The sequence below is a fragment of the Vanellus vanellus genome, assembly GCF_965231255.1.
Source record: "Vanellus vanellus genome assembly, chromosome: 12".
In the NCBI taxonomy this organism is placed as follows: domain Eukaryota; kingdom Metazoa; phylum Chordata; class Aves; order Charadriiformes; family Charadriidae; genus Vanellus; species Vanellus vanellus.
In genome coordinates, this window is record NC_138917.1 from 654,604 (window position 1) to 673,371 (window position 18,768).

Sequence of the window (18,768 nt, forward strand, 5' to 3'; positions counted from 1 at the left end):
CACTAGTCCCATAAACAGCATAAATGCATTTGCACCATTATTCTAAACAGGTGTCCTGGTTTGAGGTAAAACAGAACCAATTTTGTTCAGTAACTTCGCTTCTTAGCGGGGCCTCTTCTAACTACTGAAGTTAACTGCATATTGTGCAGACAGTGTTCACTCTCTCAGAGAGGTCAGACCAATGGTTACAGCCGATGCCCAGGCGTGGGATGCAGAGAGGCTCTGCTTATACTCATTGCTATAACCCCCACGGCCAACCAACTTTGGTATGTGCCCCGTTGGAGGGTCGGAAGCGGAAAAGCACAGTGGGGTCCCACTTGTAGGGAGGAGCGGACAGGACAGGTGACCCCAAACTGACCAACAGGGTATTCCATCCCATCTGCCTCATGCTCAGTATAAAAGCTGAGGGATCAAAGGGTCAGTGCTCTTCCTTCAATGGCCGACGTCTGAGGGGGACTCTCTTCGTCTGCCTGTGATCCCCATCCGGAATGCCGATCCGGAATCCAGTTCCCGTCCGTCACTGAGTCCAGCCTGGGACTGCCCCAGTGCCAGCCGGTGACGTGATTGTCATCTCGGGAGCTTGATAGGGTTTTGTATATTTTTCATTATTTCCTTTAATTTTATTATTAATATTTCATTAAAGTAGTTTAGTTCCTTCTGAACTCATAAGTCTCTTTTTCCTCTTTTTCCTCCTCTGCCTCTCTCTTTGAAGAGGGGTAGAGGGGAGCATCTGTCGGTCCCGCCTGGGGTCCCCCGGTAGTGGATTTTGGCCTAAACCACGACAGATTAATTGGCGCCCAAGAGGCAAGACAGGGATAGCACAGTGAGGGCGGAAAGTTCAGTCCCATCTTCTGCCAGACACGAAGAATGATTTCTCTGTCTGTGGATCTCAGACTCCCAAGGCCAGTAAAGGATCTAGACTTCTGTGATTCTATGATCCTTGCAGCTAATTTTCAGAAATACTTAACTTAGTATGTCCTTATTTTCTGACGCTGTAAATAAAGTGTTAAGTAAAGAGAGGAATTCTCTACCCCATCCTGAGTACAGCATCGCATTAGCTCTCACGTTGTGAAGACAGTCCGCAAATTATTAGCATGAAATACTGCCAAAAATGTTACATAAAATTAAAGGTGGCGCTGAAATGCAAAGCAAACTCTGAAGAGGAACAGGAACAAGATTCTTCAGGGGAGAAACAGCAAGTGATGGAGAATGCACATTGTTATTAAAACAGCAAAATGCTTAGTCTCATGTTGCGGATAAGCTTCAAGTGTTATTGCTCCCTTCCAAGCCGCTCAAATGAACAATGCTGCTGCCAGCTCGGATAACAGGAAAATTACATATGTTCTGACTGGCAATCCAGAAAGCCCATGCACTCAAGGCCTGATGACTGAAAGCTAATATGGTAAATTTAAAGGATAAGTGTGCTTTGTGCATTAAGTACATTTTTCTCAGTGCTGTTCTATTAGTAATAATGAGAAATGCTCAAGTACCTTCACCGGTGAAATACTCAAAATCACAGCAGCAGTTAGCTCTAAAAGCATTTATTTGCTGCCCTGAAAGCAGAACTGGAGAAAAATAAGATTTTCATCAAGCCAGGCAGTTGTTTCAGCAATGAAAATGTATACTTGATGAATTAGCTTGCCTGCAACTTAAAGGCATACAATGAAGTACCCAACGGCCAGCGCTTTCTAAAGCTTTTTAAGGGTAATTGAGTATCCTTCTCAAAGATGCACACTCCATCCTCTTTCTCAACACAAGATTTCTATTGGGCTTACACGTAAAATACAGAAAACGCTTGAAACAAACCGAAGCACAACATACATGTTCACTCAAACTCTGACTTCAGCCTTTGGCATGAGCTTCCCGAGAAGATGGCTGCCAGTGTAAACACACCCCACAGTAACAACTGTCACCGCCAGATTAAAGGAATTAAAAGAAAAAAGTGGAAGATTAAAATACCTTTTTCATCTTATTAATAATTGTTTATGTGTTATTTCTTTAAAAGTGTTGTATAGAAAATGTTGCATGTCCTACCTCCGTCCTTCATTAGGAGCTGTTTAAACATGGAAATTAATTTTGTCATCTTGCTCCTTTCCAGCACTTTCTAAAATCCAAACATAATTGTCTTGACAGCCAGAACGCTGCCATCAAGCTCGCCAGTTCCTGCTGACATGAACCGATCTCTTACCTGGCTTGACCGCTCTCATTACAGCCCGCGATGACTTCAGCACCGCTTCATAGATGGCCCTCTGGTCAGGAGTGAACTTCCCATTGGCAGGGAAGGTGCAGGTGATGTCGGAGCCGTAGCAGTAATACTCTCCTCCCATATCGAACAGGCTAAAAAGGAAACAGAAGGCGAAGAAATGAGAATTTAATTCCAAACAAATAGTAGAACAGCAGACATTTCTCTTGCTCTGCACTTAAAAGTCATCTGCATTTTGGTAGCTGCCCATATAATCACCGCTTGAATGCTGTTCCTAAGAAAGACGAGATGACTGTCCCTTGGAATCTCCTAGCAGAAGGGTATCTGCATTACATAGGGCTTAAATGGACACCCTTATGGGCGGCGCTGGTCCTGGATGGAAACACTGAAAGGACACACGGAGGAAGATAAGAAGTGCATGAGGAATCCACCTCAAGCTCTTCCGTTCCAGTTTCTAGGACCTCTTCACAGAAGAAAAGACATGTCCTTTTTTTTTTTTTTTTTCCCCCTGAGAAATGCCAGCGCCACATAAAGGGTCTAACCTCAAAACTTAACAGATTAATTAAATTCTGGCCTTTTGTATCTAAGTGTCAAAACGCATCTGATGGTTTAAAGAAAACGTCCCCAATAAAGGCTGACTGCCACTGCTCACAATATAAACTTTCCTTTAAGACAAACTTGTCTAACAGGGATTAAAGAAACAAGGATTAAGGGAAGATCCAACCAGAGAAGAACATTTAGTACAGTTTTCTGCATTGGAGGTAGAAGAAAAAAAATATTGAGAGCTTTCTTTTATGGGGACAAATAAAACTGGTTTACCCCTTGAGAAGCATAGTTATTCTCTCCATGAATCAATAAATTCACCACGGATTGCTCAGCTGCCAGAAATCGATCTAGAAGAACAGCAAGTGGGTCTCCGCAGCCTTGTGAGACCCAGGTTAGACATCTGCAATACTGCGCTTCTCGAGCCTACCTGATAAGGCACGGCACTGGTTTCAGCAGGCTCGAAAATCAGCAAATAACCAAATAACCATTTGGACCAAACAGTACTTGGGCAAGGAACCCCTCTAGTTCATCACATATTGATTACAAAAAGGCACATTTTACATACAAGACTTTGGTCTTGACACTCAGTATTTGTGTGTGCCCTCCTGATTTCTTAAGTAATGAATCAGAGCTGAAATCTGCTAATTTAAGTCTTCTTCCAACCTCCGCAAACAACTGTATGAGACTCTTATCATCGTAAGAAACATAATTTTCTTTCACTGTGTGTGAAAACCTTGGAGTTTTCTTCCTCTGGCTTCTGTGTCACAGCAGGGTCAGGCAGACAACATGAGCAGGAGGAAGGGCGCTCCACCGGGGCACCCCCTCTGCCACCGGGTCCCAATTACAGCAGTAATTAGGAACACCATGCCACACAGCTCTCTCCCCAGCCAGCACACATGGCCAGGGAAAGACAAGTGGAAGCTACCACAAACCGGGCTGCAGCACTCAGCTGTAAGCGTTCTCCACCTCCAACATGACTGCCACTGAAGGCAGCGGACAAGAAGTCCATGACAAGGGTAAGTAATGCCCCAGCGGGGCTGGGACCCTTCCCGCTGCGTTGCATACACGGACGCAGACAGATTTACTCCGAGAAATGTCAAAGCCCACCCCACAATTTCCTCCATGAACTAACCTTAGGAGCGAGTGCAAGTGCTGGGCAGGGTCCCCGCTGGGGGCAAGGTTCACCTGCGGGGACACTGGTGGGACTGGCACTTCAGGAACAAACCCCAGGGGTCACGGGCGCCCAACGGCCCCAGGCGGAGAGCTACAGGAGCAAACGGCTCGGGAGAATGCTGCGGAGAGGGCTGCGAAGTTACGGGTGTATGCGCAGAGCTAATACAAACACTATATACATCCACTTAAATATGAAATGCAGTATGTTAAAACAGAAAGTTGCTAATTGAAAAAAGATACACAACAGACAGTAAATGTCAGACCCACAGGGCAAAACCCCCACGATCTGACACCAGCACAGCAACTGTAAACCAGCCTAGCCAAACCTCAACATCAGAAACCCCATCAACACTGCCTAAGTTTGGATTTCATGGTTAGACTCGCTTCTAAAAATAACTAATGACACCCAGAGAAAATCTAAGGATAGGGAAAACTCGTTGCAGCAACTAAGAATCCTGCAAGAAGCTGCCATGTTCTCTAACATGCCAACGAGATACGGATTTCAGCTGAGTTATAAATCTTTCAACCTATCCCAGCCTGAACCCTTTCAAAATCACAAAGCGAGGTTCACGGGGCTTTGCGGGATTTGCAGCAGTTTTGTGGCCTCGCTCTGTTGCATTTACAAGCGTAAGGGTCCGTTCCGCATGGCGACAACTTCCAAACTCCCCGTCTATGTCTACTGGAAGCTGCTACGCTGTCTGTATTTCACCTGGAGAACAGTTATTCTGAGCTCACCGCAGGTAAAATTTTAGCTGTGTCTTTAACCTCACAGTTATCAGCATTTGCTCAAACCCATTCCTCACTCGGTGGTTGTTAAGTAGTTTTTTGAGTTACTGGAGCACTGAGTAATGGAAAGAAAATATCACAAAGCTGCTGGTACACCAAAACAAGGCTCTCAAGCTAGGAAGCACCATTTGTTCAGGTTTCTTGGCTTCCAGACAAGAGGAGACATGAGGGAAGATGATCTTTCAAATTCCACCTCGGAGCACAACACGCCATCCAGCCTGTACGCTCCAGTGAAAAAGCATCCAAACCAAACTGTACGTTTGGGAGATAGTTTGGCTCTTACTGGGAATTCTCGTCCATTTAACTTCAGTTGGGAACATATCCATTAGTTAAAATGTTGCCCAAGACATGGAAATAGCCCAAATATTGTAGTTATCCTGAGGAAATAATGAGAGACTGAGAAGATCCCAGTTTCATATCTTCGCTTGCCAGGCAAAATAAGCGGTGAAGCACATTTAAGTCAAATAAAATGCATGTGAGCTACTATCTTCTCCTGTTGACTAACTGGGAAAAGTTTCTAAAAGCAGGTTCCTTAAATCCTGGTTCCTTAGAAAAAATACATTTATTTTACCCTGAAATTAGATGATTACTGCTAGTAAAAGAGGTATGTATTTTGGTATGTTCTCAATCGCATGTAGAAAATTACCTGCCTGACAATGCAGCCTTACAAGGGTCACGTACAGAAATAACTATTCCATGTTAATTGGGCTGTATCCAACGTAGCAGCAATCTAAACAAATTGAACACACAAATGCAAATAGGCCTTATAGGCATCTTGGACCTATAGCTTGCCTTTAAGAACTGTTTAATGTAGAGTAACATGAGCAATAATATACCAAAGTATCTCCAAACTATTATATTTCCCTTTTAGATAAAATAAGTGCCACGCATCTAGCAGACTGGATACGGTGCCTATTACAAAATTTAATTCTGAATTCAGTTTTCATAGAATCACAGAATCATAGAATGGTTTGGGTTGGAAGGCACCTTGAAGACCACCCAGTCCCACCCCCCTGCCCTGGGCAGGGCCCCTTCCCCCCAGCCCAGGTCGCTCCCAGCCCCATCCAACCCGGCCTTGAGCACCCCCAGGGATGGGGCAGCCACAGCTCCTCGGGGCACCCTGCGCCAGGGGCTCACCGCCCCCACAGGGAAACATTTCTTCCTGATATCTCTTCTAAATCTCCCTTCTTCCCGTTTGAAGCCATTCCCCCTCGCCCTATCACTCCGTGCCCTTGTAAAAGTCCCTCCCCAGCTCTCCTGGAGCCCCTTTAGGCACTGGAAGGGGCTCTGAGGGCTCCCCGGAGCCTTCTCTTCTCCAGGCTGACCCCCCCACCTCTCCCAGCCTGTCCTCCCAGCAGAGGGGCTCCAGCCCTCCCAGCATCTCCGGGGCCTCCTCCGGCCCCGCTCCAACAGGTCCATGTCTTTCCTATGTTGGGGACTCCAGAGCTGGAGGCAGTACTCCAGGTGGGGTTTCATGAGAGAGGAGTAGAGGGGCCCAATCCCCCCCTCGCCCCGCTGGCCACACTTCTTCTGATGCAGCCCAGGATGTGGTTGGCCTTCTGGGCTGCAGGTGCACATTGTCGGCTCATGTTGAGCTTCTCACCCACCAACACCCCCAAGTCCTTCTCCTCAGGGCTGCTCTCCATCCATTCTCCGCCCAGCCTGGAGCTGTGCTTGGGATTGCCCCGGCCCACGTGCAGGACCCTGCACTTGGCCTTGTTGAACTGCACGAGGTTTGCACAGGTTGCCTGTCCGGCTGCCTCTGGATGGCATCCCCCCCCTCCAGCGTGTAGACCGCTTGTTTTCTGTTGAAGGAAGAAAAATTTCATTCCAGAATGACCCTTTCCCCACTCCTTTTTCATCAAGGATGCAATTGCTAATTGCCGATTCCAGGGAGTGCGGAGATGCCATGTCTGAGGCTGTCAGGTTTCCGAGGCGCCCCGGGTGGGAAGGCGGCCAGAGGAGGAGCGTCGCTGATCAGAGAGAGGCGTGCGGTTGCATGTCAAAGTTCTCACTGATTTAGCTTGAAGCTGATGAAGTCTTTTATTGCACAGCTCAATCTCTTTCAAAACCTTCCGAGAGAGAAGCGAATCACGCTTTGCATCGCTTTGGTGGGAGCAGAAGCAACGAAAACCTACCTGGCTCCTTTTCAGGGTGAAAAGCGCATGGTGTATAAAGCTGGTCTAACTCTCAGAAGACCTGAGCACTCTCTAAAACTTCCGTGTTACTGTTTCAATGTGTCTTCTAGAATTAATAAGAAGCTACACCACAAGCAAAAGACGCATAGCAAAAATAGCCCAAACTCCTTCTTGGAAGCGTGGGCATAGCTCTCCTAAGGGAGGCTTCAGTTCTGGGTATATACACAATCTTTCCTCCCAAACATATTGCAAAATACTTCAAACATTGTTAACAAAAACTGAACAATGTAAAGTATGAGAAAAATCAGATAACCTGTCAGTTGCTGTGCTGACAGAATGACTCGCTTACGGATCAGGAATACAATGTTAGCCACAGCGCCAAAACAAAAGTTGCCTTCCGCACCTGTTTTAGAAGTCACCTTCAAGGATGACTAAGAGCATTTCATTCCTTGCACGGGCAGGGAAAGGGTCCAACACCACAATGTGAAATCATTTTGTGCATAAAACGGTAGCAAGTCGAAAAGCAGCAGACACGCGTGTGCCGTGCCACGGCCCCGCGGGAGGGCCGGGCTGGACGTGACCCTCCAGCCCTCCCGCTCCCCCCAGACTGGGGTTCCGCTCCCCGTGCAGCAACCCAGGGCGGCAGTTTGGAGAAAATATTTCAAGTCCTGTTGATTTTTGAAGTGAATACAGGCTTGTGAGTCAGTGCTGTAACTGAAACGCTGCACAACACGGTGCTCTTTTCCCCTCCCGTCCCTCGGAAACAATACGCTTGAGTAAGACATGGCCGTATTCCTTTCACACAATATTGGCACCACAACACGCAAACTTATAGTTGCATTTTTGGCTTTCAAGCCCAGAAAAATAATACGCATTTTGATATGGATTTTAGCTTTCTTAACCTCTGACTGTGAAGCATCACAAAACACTTTGCGTAACATTTTATGTTTGAAAACTGTGGACTATAAACAGCCACGGTTCTTTTCTTCATAAAGTCACTGTATACCGTTTTTTTAAAAATGAAACATCATCTTCCTCTAAGCATGTGTTTTACTTTTATAGGCTTGCTGACACTTTTATTGTCAAATAATTTGAAACTGCCAGGCAATAAAGCAAATTATGGCCAATATCACAATGGGAAGCAATACTTCACTCGGGATATCTGAGCCGTGTGTAGGAATCGTTATGACCCAACCACCAACCCAACCCAAAGACAAGCTCTCGCAGGCATTTCTCGGGAAGCCTACAGCTACTCCCACGAGCTAACACGTAAAGCTGTCACCTTCCTGCTCTGCAGAGCTGCTTGGTCTGTGTGCTCAGAACTGCATCTCCTCACCACTGTTATAAAACCAAATTATTCTTCTGCAGTTGTTAACGCCGCAGAGCGAAGCGACGACTGCGGTGAAACCCAGGTGGATTTCCTCCTGGTGCAACTCCGGCACGGGGCTGTACCGAGTCACCCGCCTGCAACCCACGTCCTCCCCAGCTTCTCTTCTCCGGACAAAACCTCCCCTTCCCCGAGCGGGTTTGCAAGGCTAGGAATTGGAAAACCGGTATCGCCATATCTTACGGTGCCCTCCTCGGCCCTCGGGTTAAAGGCAAACAGGTACGAGTACTGATGCACTCTACTCGGTGACGTTGACTGAGGTTTTAGGGTTTTGAGCCACTATTAACCAACATACCTATGAGCAGCCACACAGATGAACTGGTGCCAGCCCAGCCCCAGGATTTAGCCCAGGAACAGAGGCACACGCCACCTTTTCCTCCTCTTCTTGCAATAAGAGCAAGTCATCCCCAGCTGGAGATTCTATTCTGTGGGACCTCGCTCTACTCCGCTCCGAATTCACAGACAGCGCTCTGTGCTTTCCACTTCGAGCAGCAATTAGACCTTCAAGTATTCACCCACTAACAAAATCCAACCATTTGTCTGGTTAAACGCTTTTAAGGCAATATCAAGCTTAAGGGAAGTAGGTATCAGCATTTCTGAGATACATCTTTGGAAACATGCCAAGTGCTTTGGAAACAGGGTGGTTTCATAGCAGACCACGAGGATGAATTATAGTAAATGATATCACAAGTAAGAAAATGGAGAGTGAAGTGACACACGCCTTTTCATCCACTTGCATCCTGACCAGCCAAGAGTTATCAACTGAAAAAACAGCACCGAGGAAGGTAAGATCTCAAACCCCAAAGAGAACTGGAGCAGTATAGTGGAAAGTCCTGCCATGCTCAGGAAGGGGTTTTTTTAAGAGCTGCCCTGCTGTGACCAGCTTCCATCTGACACGGTACAGAGAGAGCTTGTACTGGCTCTGTCTTGAAGCCAAGCTTGGCTCGCTGATTTAAGGCCAGCTTTTTGTTGTCAGCACCCCTGGAGTCAAGAGTAACCTTAGAAAAATGCTAGAGAATATTTTTTGTGTAGGAAATGGGGTTCTGGGTATTCACAAGAAAACATCGCTTTTTTTTTTTTTTTTAAGCCTCCTGTTCAAAAGAAGGTCCTGTAGCCCACGCAGGTAAGGCGATTACAGAGACACAAAAGGGCTGTGTGGCTGTTCCTCATCTAGCTGTGATTTACATAACCACGCGGCCCCATAGTTTCCGTGTTTGCCCCCCACCACGTCTTTTCATGTCGTCTACCTTCTCCCTGACTGTCCCACCTTTGCTCCTCTTGCAGCGCTGTCTCACTTAAGGCTTTCCCAGACCTTTATAGATAATGGGAGGCTTATCTCAACCTTCTCTTGCAGAAGATGACAAGACATGCCACTAAGTTTTGCTCAGATAGGAAGAGGGTGAAAAAAAAAATTAAATTTGTCTACATTGAATTTTGAGGGAGAAAAGATTGCGTGCCTCTACCTCTACAATGCCAACGACAGAGACTTCAGTGACTGTAGCAAGAATATACAAAAGTTTGAGCTGGCTAGATTAAAAAAAAAAAAAGAAAAGAAAAGAAAAAAAGAGAGGGCAACCAAACCAAAAAACCTTCTCCGGGTGTTTGTGCCCTGCACTGCCCGGGGTCTCCTCTCACTGCGGCGGCTCCCAGCAGCGGGGGGAAGCAGCAGGTGGGTGTGCTGCTCTGCCCCATCGCCCCAGGGACGCGTGCCTCTGCTCTGCGGCTCCGTCCCCACCGCCCAGAAAACACGGCCTCCTCAACCCACAACCCTGCGTGGGAGGGTCCTCCAGCAGAAGAACTCCAGATCCGTTTATCTCGCAGGATATGGAATCTCAGTCTCACTGGATTCACCAAATGGGCTGCACGTAAGGGTCGGTTCCGTAACCACCCACTTATTCTAGTAAGATGTCATGTGCTACTTTCACACGCAGGTTAAGAGGAGTCCCTTGCTTACCGTGTTTATCTCTTGACGAAATCTAAGACAGCAGCCTTAAGCTTCAGCACTAAACAAACCAATTTCCATGATCAAGTATAACCCCTCTTCCACTCCCATGCAGGTCACGTTAATGCCTTATTAAAAGGTTTGCCAGAGCAGAGCCAAAATGCTTTTGATTGGCTCATTCACAGCTGAATTTGCCCGAGTGCCATCTCCCAGTGTCTCTGCCAAGCAGAGGGACGTCTCTAGGACAGAAGTGCGGCACAGAAATAAAGAATTGGGAAGACCGAGGCAGTGTGGCCGGGTCAGGAGAAGCGGGCGGCAGGAACGGAGGCTGCACAAGAGGCAGAAGGCCAAGTGCCAGCACTGCCCACCACCCCTCCGCCAGACCCCCCGGCACTACGCCAGAGACCAGCGAGAGGCTCGGGTGAGGTTCTGACAAAAGGGTTACCTGCTTGGCTTGTCTTTTTGCTGAATGGGTGATTTTTCCTGGCTTTATTATCCTAATTATTATCCGTTTTTAATTGGCTTATTTAATAAGCAACAGTACTCTCTTTAGCAGAGACAATTCTTTGTTGAGCAGTCAACCTGTCAGAGATGGAGGCAAAGCCAAAGTCTTGGCCAGTTTCCACCCATCAGGAGCCTCCCCACGGGAAAGGCAGTAGCATCTGCGGCTCCGCCTGCCTCGCTCAAACAGGGAGCAAGGGTGTCCGAGCTGCCGGGAGAGAGGGGAGCGCCCAAGCAGAAACCTGTACTGCCCAACCAAACCTCATCAGCTTCTCACCAGAATGTGAGATACCAGCACGGGGTAATACCAGCACGGGGTAACACCACCGCAGCTACGTTTTCAAGTTACTGAAATTCTACAATTACCTAACGCAGTCCATTTCCAGACATCTACTGAGAAGTGGACCTACTACAGGTGAATTGTAGAAGTCTGGTACTTCTCATGGGGACCACCATTCCTAGGTGCTAACATTTGGACGTAAGAACCTTAGCTTTCAGCAGCTAGTTTGGGGCACTCTGACCTGCGTTCCCCAGCCCGGGCAACCAACCACCAGAGATCACAGGGGTAGGTGAAGCGTCAGACCTTTACTTACTGATTTCTACTGTAAATAGTGTCAAGTTTTCTGATGTGTGTATATGCGCGCTCCCACACACATCTGTCCGTGTGAGTAGAAGGCTAACACTTCCAATTCTTTTCCACGGTGAAAACTGGGCCAGTGTCCAGTGGTACAGGTTCATTTAGTTTTTCAGACATTCTGTAGTTGTTCTTGGGGTTGCTCAACCTACCTCCAAATTATCAGTTCTCAAACGGAATCCACCAGCCAGGGGTTTCAGAGCACTCTGCAGAAGACGACAACCGAATGCAAAAAAACCCCAGACAAGACAGTTGCTAGCCCTTCCATGGACAGGTCCAAAGGTTCAAGCCAATGAAGACAGCAACCAGTGTGTCAGGAAAGGGGGCTGCCCGTGCCCTCGCCAGGCGTGCTGTTTTGCCAGTAAGAACATTTTCTTCCTATTCAGAAGAAATACCTACTCTTCACAGCAGCACCTCGGGTTGAAAGCATAGAACTTGTACAACACTCTACAACTGAAATCAGAAATATTCTTGCCTTAAAGACCCAAATCACCTCAGCACAGATGCGGAGCAGCATCACACTGGCAGGACTCCCCCGGAGGCCGCGGCTCTGCGAGACTCTGCCTCCACCACGGGGTAACAAGTGGTTCCCTGAACAGAGCCAAGAGAAGACCCAACGCTGCCCCGAACACAGGGACCGGGAATTCCATCCAGCTCAGGGGGGATACACAAAAGGGTGTGTTGGAGACTAACCGAGCCATACAGCGGTTTAAAAGCCAGGCAGACTCCCCCTAAAATTGTATTTTGACCTATACAATTGAGTTCCCCACACCAAGAGCAAGGAGAAAGGTTTTGCTCCTGAAATCCATCCAAGATAAGCAACATCCATCAAGAGTACTTCTAGCGTACTTTATGTGCATCTGTATTAACAAAAGACCACCATAAAAAGGGGATTATACTAAAAGGCATTTATAAATGATCAATATTAAATCAACGGCTATTAAAAAATACTAGGTTTTACTCTGCTTGTTTTCTTTAAAGAGCTGAACACCATAGCCAAATCGGTCCAACAGCAGCCAAAGCAACTTCCCGCGCTCAGGCTTTTTCAGACACTGGGGATGTTAAACTACAACTATGACAGATAAAACTCATTTGCAGGTGACAATTAAAAAGACGTTTGACATACACTGTAGAGAGCATAAAATTAAGAGACCATAACGTGGCACTTAAATGAAAGCCAAAATTTGTTACAGCCAACGCGCTATTAATACACAGCGACCTCTGCTTTGGTTGAAAGGCTCACACATTTCTGACAGTAGTGACCTCATAGCCTGAATTAACCAGTACTAACAGAACACGTATTCAATTAGAGCAAAATTATTGTTAATTCGAGCAAATATATTTGCCTATTTTTAATCAAATTCAATTTTTCTAGATTAGCATAAAATTAATATAGTCTATAGGTACAACAAAAGGAAAAATACCTACACTTGATGAAAATAGTAAATATTAATCAAACCAGAGGGATCAAGCCAAAGGAGTTATTTCAGAAATGGATAGCCAGTTGATTTTGCAATTAAGCAGTAAGTACTAGCAATGTACTTCGTATTATTATTAGAAACAAAACCATAACTAACAACAAGTTGTTTCAAAACTGCAGACTGAAAGGTTAAAGCTAACCATAATTTTTGCATATTATTACAGCACCAAACTTCAAAATGCATAAAAAATGCACGAAGCCAAATGAAAATACTAGTCTCGCCCACATAAAATAGTCGAGCATTTACATCTGACACATTAATATCCTGGGATCTTAAAAGCAGTGCTTTCAAGAAGTAATAAATACAATATTTTGTTCCGTAGGATAAATTGTTTTAATAGCAGACAATGAAGTACTTGGGGTGGAAAAGGGAGGACTTCTATTATCTGATGCGAAAAGACTGGTCAGTTCCTGCTTTTTAATGCAACATTGCCCCCACCTGGACAAATGAATTCTGCTTTATAGGTTGTCATCGGGATCATAAAACTTGATAAAACACCGTGCAAATTCCGCAAAAGAGTCTGGGAAAGACTCACAGCAAACTTCTTTCCCCTTTTGTAGTATACTTTCTTCAAGCTCACCTAAGTCTTTCAGTTGACTTATTGAAAGTCGTCTCTATAATTTCCTGGAATAAATGAGAGCTACTCAGTACTCATAAAAAGTCCTTTTATATTATACACTTACTCGTTCCTGCAAAAAAAGAGAATAGTGCATTTTCTGCAGATAATACCATAGATAAATACATAAGCACGATGACAGTTTCAATGCAATACGTGTACTGCACATGCGTATTGTCTGTATATGTAAAAGACAAATGCACATAGCCTATACAGAAAATGACAAATCTTTTGACTGTAGAAAACCATATATTATGCTTTTAGATCAAAGAGGTAAAATTAGCAAAGTAACTTCTATTTTACCTAACAGAAGGCTTAGCCTTCATGAATAAGCGCGACCAGTTCTCGCAACGAGCAACTTTCTTTTGCAATATTCTTCACACACCGCGGAGTGACCAACAGCTGCAGGAAGCCCGAAAGCTGTCCTTTGTCTCCTTTGAGTAACTGAAAAATAAAAACCCCCAAACACTCAGCATCTTCCCTCTCTGCTTCGTCCAGAACAACCTTTTGCAACTACCTGTACTTGTGGTCAAGAAAAACTCCCTGTGACGAAGGAAGCTTCTGAAACGACGAGAGGCGAGGCGCTAGGAGTTAAATACGATCTTTTCACAGCACCAGAAGTTATAATAATAAAAAAAAATATTAAAAGGTACATACAAGCGCCAAATGGAAGGAAACAAACCCAAGTCTAACACAAAGTGGAATGCACATTATACACGTAGAGGCAGCGCTGCTGGACGGCTGCTGTGCCTTTGCTCGGGCACGTACCACACCTCACCGGTATCACAACACGGGACAACCACCACCTCATTCCAGACGGCGCTTAATTTTAGTGCCCCCTGGTGTCAGCATTATTCTGACACCTTAAATTTGCATTGGGATACTAGGGAGGGAAACAAAAACATTCCTGAGTCAAATTACTCTGATAAAGTCTTTCTGCAACGCTAGACTGCCTTCCGCGTTCCCAGCTCGCTCACCCGCCTGAGCAACTACCAACCCTGCCCCTACAGCCCAGCCGCATCTAACACCTCGAACACGGGCGCGTTGTGCTACGACTGTACTTTTACAAGCACAGGAAATGAACACAGGATGCGTTTGATTTTGTGACGCTAACAAAACTTCCCCAGTGCTTAAATTCTGGCACCCGAACGCAGTAACCCCACGTGCGGGCACAGCTTGTTGCCCCGCCGTGCCGGCAGGTGGTGGGAACAGCGGGAGCCTCTGCGGCGGGACCCGTCCCGCTCCCCAGGGCCGCGGTGCTCTCCCCAGCGCTCTCGCTGGCATCAGTGCGCTTACAGCGGAGAGTCCGATCAAATGAAAGACACCATCCGATCATCCAACCTGCTCCCACTTGGACTTCTAAAGTTGGTTTCGTGTTATAAATAACAGACGGGCCCGCTGTGAATGCAAGGCGAACGGTCCCTCGCTGAGGGCGCTGCACTTCACCAGCAGCTGATGCTCTACTCCCCTTACTTGAGCTTCCACCCAAGCCCAGGTAAGAAATTACGCTCTGGCCCTCCCTCCAGGAGGACCGGTACCCCGCGAATTGCCATTGCGAATTGCCCCTGGCCCCGGCAGTGGAGGCACAACGCGCCCGCGGTGCTCGGGGTGTGCGGAGCAGACGCAGCCCGTCCTCGGGGCCGCGCTGGCCAGGGCGTCCCGCACACCGCGGGAGAGGAGACCGCGTGCCCGACAGACCTTGGTTAGCACTGGGACTTAGGAGGGCATTTCAAGATGTCACAAATGCCGAGTGCTTCAGCAGAAGAGACAATTATTTTCCCTATTTTGCCAACCCAGAACGGACCAACTAACCCCTAAAAATGTCATCAAGTGCTTCGAGGGCAGTGAACCTGCCAACAAAAGTTGCTCACTTAGTGCTGAACTTTCCCTGAGACACATCTGTCAGACGCCATAGGAAGACCGAGCCCTGCAACTCGTGACACCTGCAGAAAACTATCGCAGGTAACTGCCGCAGCTATTGCAGTGACATCTGGGGTCAGGCTTATTTTCTCACATTTCTATTATTTAAGCATGAGCCTCATCATGAAGAATCAATCTTTATTTTAAGATCACAGAAGCATTTTCTCTTTGTCAAACGTTGCAGCGGCCCCGCCAATCAATTGCAATAAACCCATCGACTCCCGACATGCCTTCGGCGCGCGGCAGTGCCACGAATCCCCCAGGCAGGCTGCGCAAACCACCAGGCAGCAAATTGAATGCAATAAACTATCATTTTCCCGAAAACCTTCTCAAAATCAAAATGTAAAGTACGCACTTCAGGTCAGCACCTCCGACGGCTGCTACAACAAACCACCGAACCGCAAAGGTGAGCAGAGCCGTCTGCCTCGCCCCAGGCTCCCTCTGCTCCCCCCGTCTATCTCCACGGCCAGCCTTCTCCTTCCCGGCAGCCACGGGGTGGCCCCGCAGTGCGGCACCGGTAGGGCAGGGCAGAAGACGGAAGGTAGGACCCAAGACTGTTCTGCTTCCTTCATTTTTAAGAAAGCAGATGCTTTCATTCTTCAGGCGGCAGATGCCGATTTGCCGAGACCAACGCCTTTTGCAGAGACACGCTGGCTTTGAGTGAACTTTTCATGGATGCCGTTTCCCTGGGCCCAGTCGTAACTTCCAGCCAAAGCCAGAGATCAATCTGAGGAGAGCTGAAACCAGAGGTTTCCATCTGCCACACGGGCTCTCTAACCACCGAGCTGATCTTTCTCTGGTGCGAACAAAAGCAGAACAGCCGCAAAAGGAGAGAGCATCAGCCCCTCGCCCGGGAAGAACGAGTAACGCGGGGGATGCCACGCGATGGACGGGAGGGAGCGTCAGGTGCTCAACTGCTCCTGATTTTTGCACAGCAGGGAGTCGGATCTCTGCTCCTTGGATTTAGTTGGTTTGTTTTTCTTCTTGAGTAGCAACTTTTAATTTGATTCTACTCCCTACCGAACTTTACAGGACCTTTGGTTATCCAAACCGGAGCGGGAGGGCGGCTCAAAGCCCCCTGGCAGATTTGGCTCGGTCACCTTCCGGCTCTGGCCTCGCTGGAGGCCCCTCGCGTACAGGGCAGGAGACCGCAAACTACAACAGGCGCTTTTGCTTATGACTCCGCTTTCCATACGACAAAAGGCAGCGACAGAGCCAGCCGGCGTGGGGGCACACGGGGTGACGCGGCTGGAGACGGCGAGTACACCGCAGCCGAGGGCTTGCGTCAACCCCAGCTCTCACAGGGCTCAGGGGACGGAAAAAAAAAAATCAGTATTCGTATGTTAGCCTGGCCGTACGTCGTCCCTGCAGGCTGGGAATTGCCACGTTCCGAGTATAAGACTTTATGTAACGGTAGTGTGGAGTGAAGGGGAGGAGTGCCTGGAATGGTGATGCACGAGGGGGGTCGGCCCACCCATCCCATCCATCCGCATGAGCCTCCGGAGCAGGAGACAACCCCCACCTCCCTAGGGAAGGGTTTGCGTCAGAGCACACTGACCGTGCCGGTTAAACCTTCACCACACAGATGGTACAGTACATTAAGCATTTATATACAGCACTGACTTGCTGTTGTTGCAATATTTACTCTTAATATCCATATCAGTTAAGTGCACATATCTATCGAGTACCTAAACTTCCCTAAAAATATTGATTTCTTTCTACGTCAATCGTAATGCTTTGTGTTAGTTAGCTATTTTGGTTTTAATATTTTATAGACTGAAAATGACAGCCCTGCTTAGCAAGACAGTCCATATTAACAAGAAGTGTCAGAAATTCTCTTTCCAGTCCTTGCCTTGCACTGAGCTCTTTTAGCGCAGAAGCTGTACCTGTAAAAATGCGGATTACGATGCAGTATCAGAGATGTAGTTCCACACCAGCTTCTAACAGAAGCAATAAACCCATTTGACGTAGACTAATTTTCAAAAATGAACATCATAAAACCAGGCTGTTCTAAACCTGCCACAGTTTTTGAAGGAGAAGTCAGAAGAAGTCTTAAACAAAAGAAATTAAAAATGCAACAGCACAAGTATTTCTGCCTATGATCTCCTGTTGATACACCAAATCCTTATAACTTAGATTTTTAAAAGAGCAAACAATGCATGCACCTGAGTGTTTCAAAGAAGCAATGCACTAGTCTTCCAAATGTATTTTTTCTAATATTCAGGTGCTTTGTTGACTTATTTACTGACACTTACTGCACTGCACCGCTTCGTACATAAAAAACCTCAGCAGCACATTTCTGCAAAACTCGTGAATGTTATTCATATCCACTAAATAGCGTTAAGAAAAAGACATGAAATTCTACGGAATAATTTAATAAAAATCATATCAAATACCCAATCTCCAATTCCATTACATAAAAGTATAGGAATCGCTAAATTGGATTTATACCAAAAATACTGGCAGAAGCAGAAACAACCCTTAAAACATTTCTACTTCTTTTTCGCCAGAAGTTAAGCCATTTTTTCCCTATGTTCAGGGCTTCCTAAGATTATCCAACAGAGGGCTCCCAGCAGCTATTAAAAAGCTTAATTGAGAGCGGAGTATAGGAACTCTGACATATACATACAAATCAGCATACTGTCATTTTAACAACCCGCTCTGTGTGTGCCCACACCCACCGCAGGGATCTGTACCACCACCCAGGTAGCGCCGTCCCCTAATCGGCGGGCTGCTGAAGTACGCCAGCTCAACGTTTGTCCAGAACACTATGTTTAACTGTGGAAAACGAGTGTATTTTAAAATCACCTTTACACAAATGAAATTAAGTTTTCTTATAATTTTTTTACTCTGACCTGAGGAAAAAAAAAAAGCGAAGAAAATGGTGCGGAGCAAAGTTTGCGAGCGCCACGTGCGTGTCACGTGCCAGCGGAGAGGCACGGGCAGAGAGCGAAGCCCGCGCGGGTGCTCCTGCACGCACAGCGCTTATTTGCTAAAGCCAATCTGCGCCTGACAAACTTCATCTCATCGAGACAAAGCGGCAATCGGACCGTTTCAGCAAGAGGATATTTCAAACTAGGTTAAACCTTCGCCGAGACGGCTACAACGTGGGGCTGCAGAACAGGAGCTCTGACATGTGCTCTTCTGACATTCAGGTTTCTGAGGCTAATAAAGCCCAAACAGTTTTTTGAGATTTTTGCCAATACCGCAGGAAATCTGAGCTCCCGAAGGCTCCTGGAATGTGCTCTCAGGTTTAGGCAGGACTTCAGCCATCCACTAAACTGTCCCGAGACCGTGAGTGAAAGGGTCCTGTAGACACCCTTCACCCGGAGGTCTCCCAGTAATACTACTCCCCTCACCAGTTAAAGGCCTAATTGTAAATAGAGGAGACCATAACGCATCGTGGCGTGTCTTCTCTCAGCAACATTCGCTCAGATTTCC

The 18,768-nt window shown here is 46.9% G+C and overlaps 1 protein-coding gene across 1 annotated transcript in view; it reads right to left on the reverse strand.

Moving 5' to 3' along the window:
• PEPD (peptidase D) overlaps positions 1-18,768 on the reverse strand; it is a gene marked incomplete at its 5' end in the record, with an annotated part of 154,238 nt that overhangs the window by 36,910 nt on the left and 98,560 nt on the right. The window contains one exon of the mRNA XM_082489271.1: positions 2,189-2,337. Coding sequence (XP_082345397.1) covers positions 2,189-2,337 — 149 coding nt within the window. The remainder of the gene's footprint in view (positions 1-2,188; positions 2,338-18,768) is intronic.